At 35.8% G+C, this 19,318-nt stretch overlaps 1 protein-coding gene across 1 annotated transcript in view; it reads left to right on the top strand.

Moving 5' to 3' along the window:
* OSTF1 (osteoclast stimulating factor 1) overlaps positions 1–16,441 on the top strand; it is a 45,841-nt gene extending 29,400 nt beyond the window's left edge. Inside the window, exons 4-10 of the mRNA XM_011377898.2 lie at positions 1,053–1,116; positions 2,763–2,816; positions 4,285–4,392; positions 5,601–5,650; positions 9,092–9,170; positions 11,858–11,956; positions 15,926–16,441. Coding sequence (XP_011376200.1) covers positions 1,053–1,116; positions 2,763–2,816; positions 4,285–4,392; positions 5,601–5,650; positions 9,092–9,170; positions 11,858–11,956; positions 15,926–15,984 — 513 coding nt within the window. The 3' untranslated portion in view covers positions 15,985–16,441. The remainder of the gene's footprint in view (positions 1–1,052; positions 1,117–2,762; positions 2,817–4,284; positions 4,393–5,600; positions 5,651–9,091; positions 9,171–11,857; positions 11,957–15,925) is intronic.
* The last annotated feature ends 2,877 nt before the right edge of the window (positions 16,442–19,318 follow it).

Below are 19,318 nucleotides of genomic sequence, written 5' to 3'. Positions count from 1 at the left end.
GAATTGAAACACATTTAATATGGTTAAATTCATGAATTCCTAATGATATTTTAAAACAAACATCATCCATCACTCTGAGAGAATGTAAGGGAACCAACTTTTTGTTCTGAAAACTGTTAAGGAAAATAATCGGCATTTATTCTGCCTTTTTTCTATGAACTTCATCTTTGGATAACCTGAGATGGGATGAGGGAAAATTTCTCTTTAAAGAGATATTCTAGTTGTTTAAAAGAAGAAGGAAAGATAGAAGTAAACCATTTTGCAACCTCTGTGAAATAATGGATCCAGATAATGCTCATCATGGTTACTAACATTAGAAAAAGAGAGACCACCAGATAGTATATGTCTTTTGATGGAAGAAATCTAGACTACCTATGAAATAGTCTTGCTAAAAAAAAAAAGAATCTGAACCTAATTAAGCTTGTAGAACTAACGACCAATTTATAGGTAATATGGGGAACTGAGGAACAATTTTTGATAAAGGATTCAGTAGGCAAAATCCAGACTATTTGAAACTACAGAACAAAAGGACTGGTTTTTTAAAGTATATTGTGAAGAAGTGAAAAAATAATGGAGGGGGAACCTTATAGACTAAAAGTGACTTAAAAGCAAATCAGTCAATCAAATTGTATGACCCTTATTTGGATTCCAAATTATGGAACAACTGGGAAATTTGAGTATAAAGGTGAAATAGAGATTTTTAGAAAACAAACAAAAAAATCTTGAAGCTAAGAGAAGTTAGATTAGACAAAAAATATCCTATAGATAGTCTATAAATGTAATTTTTCTCTTCTCGTCCGAATTATTCGTTTAATTTGTTTGATCGTTGAGGCTCTTTGATGAAGTGTATTTGAATTGTCGCAGGTCGATGTGTGTATATTTGTAATTTAGTGATATGGGGAATGGACATTTGTAACTAGAGAATAAAGAAGGTTGATCATTGTGACCAGGGCCAATGGACATTTTGTAGAGCAGGTACAGCCAAATGGTTTTAAAAGTAATTAAATGTAAACAGGATTTGGTACCACTTAATTTAACTCTTCTTTCACCAGAGTGATACCAATTGGTGGAAAGGTACCTCCAAAGGCAGAACTGGACTAATCCCAAGCAACTATGGTAAGCATGGTCCCTGTGGCTGTACTATGGCTCTACTCAGTGTGCTTTCAATTACCTGGTTCCTAAGGCCCTTCTGCTTGCTGCTTTGGTTGAGAAATCAATGGAGTTGTTGCCAGTCTAGGACACTTTCCCCATAAGCCTCCTGTTAAGAAAATGGTCATGGACACCCGAGGGGCTTGAGCCTTGACAACTTGGCTTAAGAAAATGCACTGTAGCATTCTTGAAAGAACCCTAGGTTTCTAAGGAAATACTTATGGTTTTATTTCATTAAACTCTTAGAGTGTTTTTCTTCCTTTTTTTCCTTTTTGTTCTTTTTTTTTTTTTTTTGCTGTTAAACCAATCTCATGGATGATTTCTTAGACTAGCCCTTTCTTTTCTGATGAAGTAACCCTGCCTTGTAAACCATGTTTGGAGCAGTGATGTTCTTTAAATGCATATCAAGGCAGTTTAGGGAGCTTGAGCCGTGAGATGCAGTCCCTACCATGAACCCGCTTCTAGCTGAAAGGGGCAAAACAGACTTTTGTAGAAATCAGCAGAGTAAGGTAAAAAGAGCACAGGATTGGCAAATGCAGGTCCTATATTCTAATCCTTTTGCTTCCACTTCCTAATAACAAGGGACCTTAGCGAAGGTACTGAACTGCTGCTTCTGGCACTGTTTCCCCATCTGTATAATGAGAAGGTTTAAGTTAAATCACTTTTAAGGATTCTTTTGACATTAACATTAGATAAATCCTTAAACCAATAGGGGTGGCATCAGGCATCAGTTCCAAGCACTGGAAGGGACCTAGAAAATTTTAAGGAAGGCACTTTAAAGCTCCTAGGGGAAGGGAGGAGAGAAAGAGAGGGGATCAAGAGCTGAGGCTTGGGGCCCAACAGAGAAACTCCACTTGCCCTGGTTTTAGGGTGTACCAGTATGGATTAAAAAAAGACTTCAAACATTTCTATACTCCTCTAACCTTGGAAATCCCAAATACACTTCTACCACACACTCCATTTCTGAGAGTGTAAAATGTTCCTTTGTGGCTTTGGATCCCTGGTAGCCAAGGGAGTGTCCAGTTATAGTCCTTTATGGACAGAGGGAGTGAGTCTGAAGTCTCATTTGAATAGTAGTGTTCATGCAGTCACTCCTGATTCTAGGACAGCAACGAACACAGCTTCCTTGGAGGCACTTGGAGGTGTACTGATTGCCCTTTCTGAATATAGGAAGCAAAATATTTTCCCCTCATGCTGCCTCTCACATGTATACACACAAGCGAAACAATTTTAGCTGTCTTCTTGTTGGATGTTTTTACAGAATGTAAAAATGAACATCATATGCTTTCTTTTTTATTTTTGTGACTAAATTTATAAATACTTGAATAAACTGGTGTGTGGGCCAAGGACCTGTTTGTTTTGTTTATGCTTCCACTTAATTGCTATGTTATTGTCTTATTGCTTAGCTTGGTTTCATTTAACACATAATTAGCTTCTTTTGAAGCAGGAAATATCAGTTTGACTTTTGTGCTATTTTTTTTTTCCCACATTTAGTAAGGGAAGCTGAATTGTCGAAGGCCCTGGCACTCGGGAAGCTGGGGGACAATGAAGGCTTTAGTGAATCATTTTGGTGACACTCAACATTGGGTTTGCACTTTTTCTTTTCAATCTAGTGGCTGAGCAGGCAGAATCCATTGACAATCCATTGCATGAAGCAGCAAAAAGAGGTAGGTGTGATTCTTTTTGATTGAGATACATAGTACAGTGAAAGACACAGGTTTTAATTATATAGTTTAATGACTTTTGATAAATGTATACACCCACATAACTAACACCCAGATCAAGATCTAGAACACTGTATCGTCCCAGAAAGTTTTCTTTCCAGTTAAATCCCTGTTTCTCCTAGAGGCAATCAATCTCTGTTCTGCTTTCTGTCATTCTAGAGAGATAAGTGTACTTTTAATTTTAAAATGGGTCCTTTACGTACCCCTATGTTTAGTGGCAAGTGGAGAGGCATGGTCTGTGATTCCCAGAGCTCAAAATCTGGAAGGGGAGAGATGTGTTTAACAGAATAAGGTGGTGTGATAAGCATAGCAGTTGAAGTGTGCTTAAGATAGAGGCCAGAATGAATAACAGTGTGGCAGCAGAGTGGGGCCTTCTTGCAGGTACAGCGTCTAGGAGAGTGTTGATGTAGTGCAAGTGAATGGGTGTGGGTGGAGTTGGAGAAGGAGGGAGCAATAGGATGGGCCTCATACCTGTGGCTTTATCTTGTAGATCAGTGGTTCTCACTGAAGGTAACTCCTCCCTTCATACCATCTTGTAGATCAGTGGTTCTCACTGAAGATAACTCCTCCCTTCATACCCTGGGACATTTGGCAATATTTGGAGACATTTTGACTGTCATGACTAGGGGGATGCCACTGGCACCTTTTGAGTAGTGGCTGGGGATGTGCTAAATATCCTACAGTGCACAGGACAGCCCCCAAAACAGATTTCTCCAACCCCAGATGTCAAAAGGGCCACTGTTGAGAAACTCTGCAGTAGGTAATGGGGAGTTTTTGCAAGGCCTCAGCGAACTCTCTTTCATTCTATTTGTTTTAAGTCTTTTTGAATCACATATGCAAAAGCAAATGATTGGTTTAGGATTGTGCATAAGTAGAACTATGAAACTGACATTTCAAACATTTTTTGTAAATTAGATATTTAGGCCATTAGCCAAGATTTTAAATGAGTAGTTATACTTTAACATATAAAAGCAGCAACTTTGAGTCGGTTACTCAATATTTCTTTTCTTGTAAGAGCCGAAAGTACATTTTAAATATGAATACGAGTGTGTCTCCTTGTTCTTAGGCATGACTGTTTTTTTCCCCCAAGTTCCAGGAATTCACAAAAGAATATATATGCATGTGTGTGTATATATATAGATTTGGTTTTTTTACAGAGTAAAAATAACTTATGTAGACCTTTTAGGTAACTCTTCCCATTAACTTACCATTAAAAATTGATGTTAATGCTTTCCATTAATAAACTGGAAGTCAAAATGTACCATAATAAATGCATTACTGGGCAAGTCTTAATTTCAGACTTGCTGATTAATCCATTGCAAATGGAACTTTATACAGGATGAAATTAATCTTAAAGCAAAACAAAAACAAAACCCTATTGTGTTTCTATAAATGTAAAATTTTTTTTCAGGCAACTTGAGCTGGTTAAGAGAGTGTTTGGACAACCGAGTTGGTGTTAATGGCTTAGACAAAGCTGGAAGCACTGCTTTATACTGGGCTTGTCATGGGGGTCACAAAGGTATTATATTTTGTTTGTTTCCATTAATGTCTATGCTACTGGAAAATGTGCTTCATCTAGGGGAGTCGGATTCACAGAAATGAAAAAAACCCTGGTTATTCTTTTCAAATCCTTTTTTTTTTTCAAATCCTTTAGAACAGTGATTCTCAGCCTTTTTGGCACCAAGGACTGGTGCTCCTATGAGAATCTAATGCCTGATGATCTGATGTGGAGCTGAGGTGGTGATGCTGGCACTGGGGAGAGGCTTTGCTTGTTTGCCTATTGGTCAACTCCTGCTATGGGGCTCAGTTCCTAACATGCCATGGACCAGTATCGGTCCGTGGCCCAGGGGTTGGGGACCCCTGCTTTAGAACATCAGCCAGAAGCCTTGTTCCTGGAAGCTTTGTAGAATAGTAGGTAGAATGTGATCCATCAGCCTCTCTACATGGACCTCTTTCACTTGAAAAACTGGAAGCTTCCTTTTCTCTCTCAGGCTTAGAAAGGTTACAGGAAAAGAACAGCAATATAAAAACAAACCCCGTTATCTAATCTTACAAAGAAAGGGACAGAATCGACTCCTCTAGCTTAGCCTTTCCCACGATATGCTTTCATGATTTTCTATTTGAATTTTAATGCAAACTGTTAGATTCAGGAGAAGACAGTATTTGCATGAGTAATGATTTAGTTGATAACTTTCTGTTATAATCAGTAGTAAAAATGATAAATGAGATTTCTAGATGTATTTCAGCCTGGCCAAAAATCTACCACACTCACTTTCTACCTCTCTCTATAACACACACACACACACACACACACACACACACACACACACACAATAATCCCAACAACAATCAGAAATAAAAGAACTCAACAAATTAAATAGCATAGCCAAAGGTAAATTAATGGTTGTCTCCCAAAAGAAGCTCATCTTATTTTAGCTAACAAACATAAGTCAGTGATATAAATATTAAGTATCATAGTATCATTAAAAATATTCCTGTAAAGGATGTCATATGAAAATGCAAAATCCAAATTATTTGAGAAAAAATTACCTAAATCTATTTATTTACATACATTTTGAAAAATTTGTTGTAAGAATTTTCTTGAAGATTTTTCTAAAAAATCCTCTTTTTAAAACTTATTCTGGAAAAAAGAAAACTTATTCTGTATAGTCTTGTCAGACTTTTACTTTTCATTCTTAAAAATTATCTTTTCTATTTGAATTTCAGATATAGTAGAAATGCTATTTACTCAACCAAACATTGAACTGAACCAACAGGTGAGATTGCTTATGGGGAAGTCATTCTCTTTGTGTGGTTTATGGGCATGAAAAGTCATATCTTACTATCTTGACCTACCTTTTCTTATTTATTATCTTTCATAAAATCTTAAATCAAAAGATCACAAGCACGTAGTTAAATTACTATTGTACTAAAGTTCAAATTGTGTAAAGCCCAAAATGCCTACTGCATTTCTCCTCATGTATCACTTTTGGCTTTTAGCTCTTTCTTACTAAGGAAAATGTTCATAGAGCATTCTCATAATTTATCATCTTCATATGTATTTTGGCATCCTGTCTGGTAGGTGAAGATTTAAGTTTATCAGCCGTCCAGCTCTCATCTTCCAGCACCCTAGTACCCAGCTTTTCCTCCTCTGATCTTCTCAATGTATCACATCGTAGTTTTTGGTTATGTGTAGAACTTTTTGTTTTTATACTTACTGACTTTTATTTAGCTAGTGTGTGTGTGTCTCACTCTCACAAAGACTCCTATATTGTTTCATATTTCCTTCATGTACTTTTCCAAAATGTATAACATAATCAATTGCTTTCCTTTTTCTCCCTGGAATCATACTTCTTGAAGCCTTCCATCCTCATTCTCTAATCTAAACAATTTTGTCTCTGCTGCTCTTTGCTGTTTCCCTGGGAAAAACAGCACCTTTCACCTCTCTCCTGTGTTGTCTTCACTTTTCTGCATCTTGTGTCTTCCATTTGTTGAAAAATATCTTCAAGTAGATTCCCAAGAAATGGGAAGTTGGGATCTATTATTTGGCTAGGTTGAATTCTAGGTTGAAGTTATTTCCTTCAGGATTTTTGCAGGTACAACTCCATGGTATTCTGGTTTCTAGGCTTGCTCTTGAGAGGTCTGATGTCATTTTGGTTCCCATTTTTTGTGTGCGTGATCTGCTTTTTCTCTCAGTTGGAGTCTTTACTCTAGCTTTGGTGTTCTAAGATTTCATGATGATGGGCTTTCGTGTTTGTCTTTTCCCAGTAATGATGGTGAACTTTCTCAGCATGGAAAGTATTATTTCTTTTAGAGTCTTTATAGCCAGTTGTTTGACCATTTTCTTTATTCTTTGCTTCTGAATTCCTATTAGTTATGTTGGACCTCTTAGGTTGAATCTCCAATTTTCTTAGCTTTTCTGAGATTTTTCTTGCCTTTATCTTTATGTTTTATTTTGGTTACTTTTTTAAGTCCCCATATGTCTGCATTAGTTTTCTATTGCTACATAACAAGTTACCACAAACATAGCAGCCTAAAACAATACCCATTAACCTTATACTTTATGTAGGCCAGAATTATGGGCATGGCATAGATGGGGTTCTCTGCTCAGGTCTCACAGGCTGCAATCAAGGTATTGGCTGGAGCAGGGTTCTCATCTGAAGCTCATATCCTATTCCAAGCCCATTCAGGTTGCCAGGAAAATTGAGTTTTGTACCTGTAATAATGTGACCCTCAGCTTTGAGAGACCACCCTTCTCTATTGATATTTTACAACATGGCTATTTGCTTTCTTCCTCAAGGCCAGCATGACAGTGTGTCTCTAACTATACCTTTTTTTTTTTTTCTGGAAAAGGCACAGCCGATTAGGTCAGGCCCACCCAGTATAATCTCCTTTTTTTTTCCCCCCTGTTTTTTAAAAATTATTTTTTAAAATACTTGTTTCAATTATTGTTGGCATACAATATTATATTAGTTTCAGGTGTACAACATAGCGATTAGACATTTATATAACTTAGGAAGTGATCACCCCAATCAATCTAATATCCATCTGACAGCGTACATAGTTATTACAATATTATTGACTATATGTATATATTTCTTTATGTTATACCTTACATCTTCATGACTTTTGTAACTACCAATTTATATTTCTTAATCCCTTCTCCTTTTTCACCCACTGTCTTCATCCCCCACCTCCCATCTGGCAACCCTCAAAATGTTCTCTGTGTCTATGAGTTTGTTTCTGTTTTGTTTTTTGATTTTCTTCTTTAGATTTCACATGTAAGTGAAATTATATGGCAATTGTCTTTCTATATCTGATTTATTCCACTCAGCATGATACTCTCTGGGTCCATCTATGTTGTTGCAGATGACAAGATTTCATTATTTAAAAAAATTTTTTTATGGCTGAGTAATATTCCATTGTATGTATGTATCACCTCTTTATTCATTCATACATTGATGTACACCCAGGTTGCCTCCATATCTTGGCTATTGTAAATAATGTATAATCTCCTTTTGATGAACTTAACATCAGCTGATTGGAAACCTAATTATGGGAATGATATTCTGTTATATTCACTGGTCTCATCCACACTCAAGGGGCGGGAATTATACAGGGAGTGTGTACCAGCAGGCAGGAGTCTTGGGGGCCATCTTAGAATTCTCTGTACCCCAAATTTGCTCTTTTATTCTGATTATTACTTTTAAATAGCATCTTTTTCTTGTTTTGTTATGCAATATCATCTTATATCTCCGATATGTTAATTATAGCTTTTGAAAACATTTTCTGCTATTCACGGTACCGTGTCTTTTTCCTTGGAGATTCATTTATTTTGTTTTTGTCTTTTCTCAAATATAGGAGGCTTTCTTTGAATACCTAGTATCTTAATTTATCTATTCATGTTTAAATCTTATTGGAATCTCTGTGTGCTTGTGGGGCTTGTTGGCTGTTGGTTTTCTTTATAGGGTGAAGTGTCCAGGCCCTGTTTGTTTTGCTGGGTTGAACCCATATACCAGTATGTGTACTTATTCCCTCCTCTGCGTGTGGTGCTGCTGAGCTTCACCAGAGAAGTAACCTCCAGCCTGCTGCCTGGAGGTACATGCTAGATTATACACCCTGGGGCAGGGGAGGAAAAGGCAGCTGGAAGAGCAGTCTTACTGCTCAGTTTGTAGGTTTCCCACTTACTCCCTGCTTTTAGTTTCTGGCCTTATTGCCACCTTATCTAGTACCAAGTGTCCATGAGCTTGGAAACTATCTGTTTAATTTCTCGACAGGGTAATTCTACCATCTGTCCTGGGTCATCTGGCAGCAAAGAGAGAGGCAGGTGATCTGGGGTTACTCCTTATAAACACTTTCATCCAGTACCCTTGTTTTTACCCCTATGCCTCATTCTTGCTTCAGTGTCTCCAGGCATCTTCAGTTCCTAATTTATGTTAGGTTTCTGTGGGGGCAAATCTGTTTGTTTCCTCCTGGTGTCTTTGCAGGCATCTGCACTTCCACTTGTGCTCTGCCACAGCAGTTTCTATTCCTCCATCCTATTCCATCTCCCAAAATGACTCATCTTTCATCCCTTGAATCTCCTTTCCCTCTTTGGAATTTTATATGATTTTATAACATTATTTTTATTTCAAATTTACTTAGAGTAAGCCTAAATTCATATTTGTTTTCAATCCATACTCTTTTTTAAATGCTGCTTTCTCTTTTTATCACCATAGAACAAGTTGGGAGACACAGCTTTGCATGCTGCTGCCTGGAAGGGTTATGCAGATATTGTCCAGTTGCTTTTAGAAAAAGGTAAAGTGTGTGCTGAGTTTATCTGGTCTTTGCTTACCCTGAAAAATAGGCTACATCCAATTATACTGTTTGAAAAAGTAGGAAGAATAATAGGCTCCTTAGGCTTCTTATGTTAAAAGTGGAATTTTAACCTCTACTCTGCCTGAATCAGAGTTGTTATGATAAGATGAAATTATTGTGATTTGTGTAAGTTTTTAGTTTTAAATTAAAACCTTGGTAAGCTTTAAAAATACATATATTTTAGTAAGAACATGTACATTTCTGCAGGCCTAAAGGGCTTTAGAAGGAAGGGGTATGTGTGTGTGTTTGTATTTGTGCAGAGGAGATCCTCTCTGAGAAAGCTGTATGAGTAAAGAGGCTCCCACTCTCACAAGAAAGTCTTGATAAATAAGAAAGACAGCTGTAGCTGCAGTGTCCTGCTTTGAGCTGAACAGGTGCTAGATGTATAGAGAAAGAAATAAGATCCCTTGATTCCCTGTTTTTACACAAGTCAGTGGGAACAGTGAAATTATGGACCATCTGTCCATTCATCCATCCATTTGTCCCACAAATATTAATTAACCCTTATAGAGGGTTACATCAAGAGGTGTGCTATCTGCTAAGGCAACCACTGGCCATGTGTGCTCCTGAGCCCTTGAAATTAGGCTGGTCTGAATTGTGATGTGCTGTAAGTGTAAAATGAACTCCAGATTTCAAAGACTTAGTGAAAAACATAAAATATCACAATAATTTTTATAATGGTTATATGATGAAGTGATAACATTTCAGGTATGCTGAGTAAAATAAAATATATTATTAAAAAGAATTTAACTTTTAGAAAATGTAGCCACTAGAAAATTGAAAATTCATATATGACTCACATTGTATTTCTATTGGGCAGCGCTGGTTGAGGAGGACACAGGAAATGGTTGTGTTTCTTCTCTAGCATAGCTGTCTCTGAACTTTTCCTGTCCTAACAGAAATCATGTGTATGAGTACTAAAGTATAAGATATGATTATTCACAGAACTATTAACCCTTAGGATTTTTGAACTGTAGCACAATGAAAAAATGAGGTTTTCCATACAACCCTAAGTGTGGATAGATCTAATTCTGCTCAGGACAAAAATTTTCACACGAGATTGCTATATTCCTAATTAAATATACTATTCTTTTTGACTCAATATTTTTGTGCCTTTAAGTTTTAGGACATTTATTTTTTGTTTGTTGAAGAGGATGTGGTTGCAAAGAAAATGGTACTCTCATATATTGTGGCAGAAAGTATAAACTGGTAAAGCTTTCCTGGAAAGCAGTCTGACAGTAGCTAACAGAATTAAAAATGTACATATTCTTATATTTCAGTACCACTTCTAGAAAATCATCCTTCAGAAATATATATAAATAAAGATGTTCAAGAGATTCATGGCAGTATTGTTTGTGATAGTGAGAATTAGGAACAGCCTAAGTGCCTCTCAGTAGAGGAGTGATTAAATGAATTTTTGTAACAGCTACAAAATGGAATACTTATAAACATTTAAATAGATTGAGTTATAAGTATGCGTACTACTAAGGAGTATCATCATATATTGTTGAGTTAAAAAAAATCTTGAGGTCAAAAGGTATAAACTTCCAGTTATAAAATAAGTCATAGGGATCTAACTTACAGCACAGTAACTATAGTTAATATTGTATTGCATATTTGAAAATTGCTAAGAGAATAGATCTTAAAAGTTCTCATTGCATTAAAAAAAATTTGTAACTGTATGATGAAGGATTTTAATTAGACTTATTGTAGTCATCATTTCACAATATATACATATATCGATCAAATCATTATGTTGTACACTTGAAACTAATATAATTTTATATGTCAATTGTACATCAATTAAAAAAATCAAATTACAGACTAATACATTTAGTATGATTAACAGACATATGTGTCTGTTAATACATTAATGCTCATAAGGGAGACAAAACTGATGTCCACTTTTTGGGAAAGGTTATCTCTGGAGAAGGTTGAAAATGGGGAAGGACAGGGAAAATGGGAGCTATAATGGGACATGTACTTTTGTTCAGCATACTTCTTTCTGTATTTTTGAATCTTTAACAATGAGAATGTATTCATGAATTCTGATAAAATTTTTAACACAATGAAGACAAGGAAAAAAGTGAGTAGAAGATGGGGTACGGGAACTATGAATTTGCCTCTGGGTTTTATTATGTTACTATTCTGCTAATTTGCATGAGAGTATACTTAAAGATAAAATATTAATCCCTCTAGCTCAACCTGCACGTTCTTTTCTAAAGACCTTCTTGAACAGAAGAAGCAGCAGAGGACATATTGAATTTAATCTCCAAACACTCATGCTGAGGCACATATAGCTACTAGGGTCTAACTGATCTGGGATTTACCATAGGGACGGTAAACTCCTCATTGAAAAGTTCACATGAAATTCTATAGGGACTCAAAGGGAAAGGCAATATTTTGATTCTGCATAATTATCACAGGTGTAGCAACAACCTCCCCGATTAAAGATGTCAAATACACTATTACTGTTTTGAGAAAGATTTTTCTGCTTTGAAAAAGCTTACTTCTGGGCCAGAAAGGTTCTCCAGTTTTGTCAAAAGTGATTAGTTTTGGTGGAGAGGATTGGCTGCTACTATAAAGTCTTCAAAAACATCTAATTTACTTTTCTCGTGTTGGGGAAGGTGCTAGAACAGACTTAAGAAACAACGAGAAGAAGTTGGCCCTGGACATGGCTACCAATGCTGCCTGTGCGACTCTCCTGAAAAAGAAACAGGGAACAGGTAATTGTTTTTAACTCTTCTCTCTCCTATGATGCCACCATGACTAAGATTTATCAAGTTAGCATTGGGGAAAAAAATTTCTTGATTAACTCTTCAGATGATTTCGAAGTTAGATTTTATATTCTTGGTCTAAATCAGAACCTCTGACACAGAAGCATACCTTTATGCAAACACATTTGACGAGACATTGATTTTTTCTTAATATTTGTGTATTTCCTTTTTTTCTTACAATCAAATTCTAGTCACTTTGCTTTCCATTACAATCCTTATCAGAGAACCATGGTCTCCATCTCTTCTTCAGACATATTTTGATGAGTGGTTTTCTATAAATATTTTTTAAATTAAGCATGTAACATCTCCACGATTGTATTTTGTTTCTATATTATTATTTTTTTATTTTATTTTTTTGTTTCTAGTTTAGATGAAGGAATCACTAAACTATAATCAAAATTATTCTAGACTTTGTAGATATTTCAGCATTTATTCATAGTACTATGGGTGTTTTAAAGATAGAGTTTAGGTGCACATTTTTAAAGATAAAAATAGCTATTGATGTGGGAGAATAGATTTGAAAAAAATGAAAAGTTTGTGTGGTTGTTTTGAAAAGGTATGAAAGCAAAGGTATTAAACACACTTGAAGCATTCATGATTACTATTCAGAGAGCGGATGTTTTTTAGCCTATTGAATGTTTCTCCCCAGAGTCATTCTAATGTAGTGATTCCTGAAAGAAATGCTAGAAAGATATGCTTTGAACTCTTCTTCCCATCCTCCTATTTTTTCCTTTGTCATTCACCATCAACCTCCTGGTCCGTGAGAAACCCAGAAATGTAGAAAAAGGAAAGGTAGAAGATGATTTGGCACTGTAATATCACTTTGAAGAATAAACCAGTAATTGATATTTTTTTTACTATTTTTTAGAAAGGAACTAGTATAAAGGAGGACTCATTTTCTACATGTCTTTAGCATTGCTATTAATCATTCTAATCCTTCTTAGTATTGCTTTATAGTCTAAACTTTAGACTGATTCATGTTGGTGGAGAATCACCAAAACAACTTTTGAGAAATTTCCATTATAGAGACTAAGTGCATTTGTTTTTATTTCAACTTGAGGGTATTATCATTTTCAGAGTTCTTGAACTTGTGTAATGAGATACTGATTTCTATTCTTATCATTCGAATCAATTTTCCATTACGTTTTGAACCCTGGGAAAACTTATTTCTCCCTCAGGTATCCTTTGATTTATGAGAAGAGGCAATGTTATGCTGTCCCATATTCCATTCTTAGCAGAAGCAACAAAATAAAGTCAGTCCTGGGGTTTCCTGTTTCAGTCAAAAACATCACACAGTCCCCTTCTCTTCATGGTCATCAAGGAAGCTTCTCAGAATTATCCTCCTCACCTATCATCAAATCCCATCATGCCCTCCTCACCAATCTATTGTTCTTTTTTGTACTTTATTCCAGATATGTGTTTGTTTCAGATTCTTATTTCTTTTAACTTCAGTTCAGATATAGTGTAAACCATTAAGAAGTTTAGGATTCCTTAATTATTTAAGCCATGAATCCTCATGCATGAGTAGAATAGGTTCTACTGAGTGAGAAAGTATTTACCAGCTAAGTGGTGCTCCCAGCTACATTTTGACTGTAGCCATGTGGGAGAGACACATTTACTAGAGGTGGACCTCCTACTCCTTGCTGCCTTGGTTGTGTCAGGACTGTGGCCTAACTTCCTTTCTCTACCACTGACTTCCTGTTGCTATATGGGTATCTTCAGAATGTCCTGACTGAGGAATTAGGTTTATGAGCTAAAGGTTATCAGAATCTCATGCATAGTATGAACCTGATTGTGATAGGCAAGAAAAATACTAAATCCATTCAGACTCCAGAGAGCTGCAACCAGAAACCTCGACATGAGCAACTGCAGTTGGGAGAGGCAGATGGCAAACTCTTCTCTTTATCCCTCACCTTTCTGTGGTCTTTTAAAATAGGGCGGGGAGATTCAGTGCTCTATTTCTTTGTTTACTCCAAGTGTCCTGAGCCTGCCCTTCTAAATTTGTGCTGATTAGATAATGGATTCATTAAGGAGGTAATCTTGGGGCCTGGCACATAGGGCCAGGAAATGAATTTTTATATTTCAATTTTCATGTTATCTTTTTCTCTGTTTTTTTTTTTTTTCTTGCTTCGTTTCCCTAATCATCCAGTTTAAAAAGTTTTAATTTGTCTTTTGATCCTAGTTAGAATAAGAATTTGAATATTGGGCCATATAGTTAATTGCCAGCATGTACTCTAAGCTGGAAAAGGTATATTCTGATATTGCGTCCACTTTTAAAAGCACAGCTTGGATTTCTTATAGAGACAAAATAATTCACTTGTTGTAATTACTATGAAGTGTAACTTTGGGATATAGGGGTGAGTTCAGGGACATGTTTGAGGGTCGAACCCTTAAATTTTTTCCAACTTTTAAAAATTGGGGTATAATTTACATTAGGTAAAGTACATAATTCCTAAGTGTACAGGTAGATGATTTTTTTTATTGTGCTTACACTTACTTGCCACAACCCAGATTAAGATAGAGAATATTTCCCATACTCCAGAAGCCTCCCTCAGCATCCTTGCTTCTCTCACCATAGATTAATTTTTCCTGTTCTCAGACTTGATATAAATGGAATCAAACAGTATGTACTTTTTTGTGTCTAACTTCTTTCACTTAACATTATTTCTATGAGATTTATCCATGTTACTGTGTTTATCCCTCCACCATTTATTTATTGTTTATCCCTCCACCATTTATTTATTGTTACTGTGTTTATCCCTCCACCATTTATTTATTGTCTGTCTTAAGTGCTAGTGCTTGTTTTGTCATAGTTTTTTCATAATGGAGTAGTTAGGAGCCATGATTTTTTTTTTGTTTGCATTCAGTTTTTCACTTTGATAACATTTGTGGAACGTGTAAGAGAAATGAAAGTGAAGTAGGGGAGGATGGGAAGCGCTACTGTGAGATATGTTACCATGCTGGTCATGCTGCAAGACAGGCCGTGAAGAGATACAGCTCTTCATTCAGCATTTGTCCATATGAGAAGTTTTCAGAGAAACTGCCTCAGAGCAGTCCTTGAAAGGAAGGAAGCAGAAGGAATTTATTTGCTTGGATCTTTTCTGTCTCTGGATTTTATTTGGTCAGAATTTGCACTATGGCAAGTCATCTTTCTCTTACTAACAGAAGAAATGAGGTTAAAACAAAGTGCAGAAGTAACCACACTGAAGGACAAAGAATACCTCAAATACCACAAAATCTGCTATAGATATTTGACTAGAGAGTTGAATAGGTGAACAGTTAAAGATCAGATGTCTTTCCTTTGAACCGCGTTCAAGGTTGATTTTACATTTGATGGGGTTCAGCTCTTTCTATTTCAAAACTTATTTATTTTTCATTTCGATCTTTTGCTTCTGGTTATACTTTATTTTTTGTGTGTTTTCTAAAATGAAACTGAAGCTTTGGTGCTTTCGTTCTCTTCCTTTTCTCCCCCTCATTAGTTATCTTTCTACCCAGTGACCTTGGCTTCAGGTCAGGCCGCAGGCTGTTGACTGACCAACATGTGTGCACTTGTCACTGGAAGAGGAGGTTGGAAGCACAGTTGTCAGAGTGGAGGGGCATCTGGTGTGTTCCACACTGGTCATGGTGCATTTTGTGTGAGATAGAATAATGGTACCTTACTTAGTAACATGTGCTTTACTTTTCTGTGTATCGAAGGAATGTGCAGACAAATGTATTTGTCAGCCTCCATGGAAGCAGAAACTCAACAGTGAGGCTGAAAAGCAAAAGTTCAAAAAGATCCTTGGGTAAAGTACAATCCCTGGGTCTGAGAGTAGATGGCAATTTGTTGAATCGTCAGGAGTTTTAAAAGTGAAAACGAAATCCAAACAATTTGTAATTTCTCTCTTTTACTTTCTCTCCGTTTCTTTTTTTTTTTAGATGCCGTTCGAACATTAAGCAATGCTGAGGAATATCTCGATGAAGATGACTCAGATTAATTCCCTTCCAGAGCTTTAAGAGATAAAACTTCTGTTGCTTTTGCCATTCCAAAACCCTGTCTTTGCCAGAAGAGTGTTGGTAACTGTTTAAAAAAAAAAAAAAAAAAGTCTATATAAACACGGCAGTATTGCACAGTGTTTGAGTAGAATATGTAAATGAATAGTTCTCACCTTTGTTTGCCAGTAAGTGGCTGGATACTTTGCTGTATAAAGTACTTTTTTGTTCACGAGGGTAGAGTAAGAAGAGATTATTTCTATTTATCAAGCTGAAAGAATTTTAAGAATTTATTTCTTTAAAAAAATCAGGATGGTTTTTTTAGTTAAAGTTCTTTACCTCAAAGATTGAGATGTTTTGAATGGATTTTTCAAGGGGGGAAATGCTTATTATAATAAACCAAAAGACTTAACAGAAAATTGTCAATTATTCTGACAAAAATAAACATTTTAAGAGACTTTATTCCTTTTGTCTGTTTTTCTGGTATCATTCTTTGCTGATAAATAAATAAAACTTTTTATTTATATTTAGGTAAAGACCGATTTTACTTTTTTATTATATTTTGTATTTATTAGCACAGAAGAATCATCATAACCAGTTTTCTGTTCAACTTTATCTGCTTCGAGTAAAGTCAAGACAGTAATCATTGATAAGATACATTTCTAATAAAATACATAACTTTAATAATTATGAGACTATCAGTTTTATCTCCAAGGTTATACTTAGTGTAAAGAAACCCAACAACTCATTACAGTTTGCTTAAGGTTTGAAAGATTAAATAAAAAAAAAAATGATTTCCTTCTTATGAAAGATGCCATAGTTTTTCATAATGGAGTAGTTAGGAGCCATGAAATTTTTTTTTACATTCAGATTTTTACTTCAATAACATTTGTTTTCTCAGTGCCTAGCTCTAGCTCATAATGATTTGGATTCTTTTGCTAAAACATCAATTGACATTACAGGGAGCCTTCTGTACTACTGAAGTGACACTTCATTTGAGATTCTAATTATACAACACTACAGTGATGATATTAAAAATGGCATGGCCATTGGCATTTGTCCAGATTCCAGGCACTAGGCCCACCAGTATATTTTGCAAGAAGATTTCTATACTAATTTCAAAAACATATTGGTGGAAAGAAGGAAATGTTTGAAGAAGGAAGTGGGTTTGCTCAGGAAACAAATAACTGCCCCTATAAGAGTTTCCTCTGTCTCTGACTGTTTGGTTTTTCTCTCTGTGGGTGCCTTGAGAAAGGATACCCTGAGAAGCCAGTTTGAGGTCTTTCAAAAATACCCCAACTAAATTTTAGTAGAAAGAAATCTACATAAGTAGTGATGGCAAAGGATGAACATAAAATCTGAAATTAACAAAAAATGGTATTCTTAAAACAAATATTTTTCTCAAAACATCTGTTCTCACAGAACCTTTAAGGATTTGTTCTTTAAAATGGGATTTGTGCCATAATGCAAGTTTTTGGGAATCTCTAACTTTTTGTTCCAGTATACTGTGAGGCTGGGCTAATCAAGATAGATCTCAACTAAACACTTAATTTTTTAACATTGATAGAGATAATACAATTTGTATTAATACAGATAATTTTTATGAAACTACTCTGTGCTTGATGTCTTTACGTATTTGAGGAAAAGGATAGTGGAGACTTTACTGTCATTGCTTGAACATTATCAAACCCATGAGAATTCTAGAAAGTTGGCCAACTATAGTATTTTTGAAAGTGGAGGGTAGACTTAGGTATATGCATGCATTTTTGGTGAAACAGAACAACACTTAGCTGTGGTTGAATCTCTATGGTAAAAATTGCTTGTTTATTCAGCCAGGCTGACCTGAGCTTTTTCAGGGATTGTTTAATGCTGAACTCAGCAACAAAAATTGGTTCTAGGAACTTACCACTGCCGTGACTGTGCAGAAGAGAGCTCTGATTATGTTCTTGAAATGACTTTGGAGGTTTTGCTGTAACCTGAGCTTTCTGACAGTCACTGTGGCCTGAACTCCTTCCCAGCCATTGCATCCTTTAGATGGAAAATGCCTTTCAGCCCCTTGGGCAGTGAGATGCTTGTACAGCTACCAGCCTGGTAACCTCGGGCAAAGAACATTTTTATCAGAGTTTCCCATTTGAATTAACTTTCCCGGAGCGTTCTGGGACTGTTCTGTTGCAAATTACTTATCGTTGGACTGCCATGCATTACAGCTGTCAGTTTATGTATTTCCTTGGTGAGCCCCTCAAATCGCTTCTTTTTTCAATAGATTGACCATGCTACCCAAAGGGAAATGTTGAGCAAAGCAGTGGTGACCCTTTTTTTAAAAAAAAAATCTTACAAAACAAGTTGGAAATAATGCTGAAAATGAAATCTCAGATAATTTTGGGAAGAGGAAAATATAATTTTTTTCATATATGCTTTCTTCATAAATGTTCTTTATTGTATAGAATGTCCGGTTTACTGGTATTTCTTTTTGTAAGCCCTTTATTTCTCATCTTTAGAGACGATGATTTCTTTTTCGATAGGCTGTAGAGTCTAACATTTACATGTGATCATCAGCATTTCCCTGTTGACTTTGATTTTCTTCGTTTTCTTAAATTTTATGTTGTAAATATGGATGTATCAGTAATATACAGAGCAGCCATAAGTTGAGCAGCCAAACTTCAAAGTGTCTGATTACTGAAAGTTGAATTTTTGGTGGAAGAAGTATTGCGAAAGAGCAGTCTCCCATTTTCACTGAAAATACAGCTTTGGTGAACAATTTTCTTAGTGAAGGAAAAACTGCAGCCACATATTTATGGTTTCTGTCTCTTTATTTCTTAATAACAAGTCTTTACATTTGCCCTTTCCTTAAAAAAAATGACATAAAATTAAATAAAACTACTATTTATTAAATGCCTACTCTGCCAGTGCCTGTGCTAGGCACTTTTAATGACATGATGTCATTTGATCTTTACATCAACCCTGGGCAATGAACATTATTATCTTTATCTCTTTACAGAGAAGCTGAGATTTCAAGAAATAAGTAACTGGCTCAAGGTCATGATGTTTGAAGGTAGAAGTGCCGTTTGGCTGATTCTAGCACTTGCTGCCTGCTACTACTGGCAGATGATGCCATTCACATTCTTCCAGAAAGATATGCAGAAATAGACTAGCTCCTTTTCCATCTCAATCCCTGGATGTAGCATCTTATAAACTCAGCATATCTACTAATTTAATTACTTAAACCAACATTAAGAGCTTTTTCTTATAAAGGATCTCCTATTTCTTCCCCTAGAGAAATTTTGACAATACTTTTCGGTTCCTGGTAACCCTGCAGAAATATGATTTAATGAAGCAGGT

Source organism: Pteropus vampyrus, unplaced genomic scaffold, assembly GCF_000151845.1.
Source record: "Pteropus vampyrus isolate Shadow unplaced genomic scaffold, Pvam_2.0 Scaffold324, whole genome shotgun sequence".
NCBI lineage: Eukaryota > Metazoa > Chordata > Mammalia > Chiroptera > Pteropodidae > Pteropus > Pteropus vampyrus.
The sequence above is the reverse complement of the archived record's forward strand: the minus strand, read 5'-3'. Positions and strand labels throughout refer to the sequence as shown.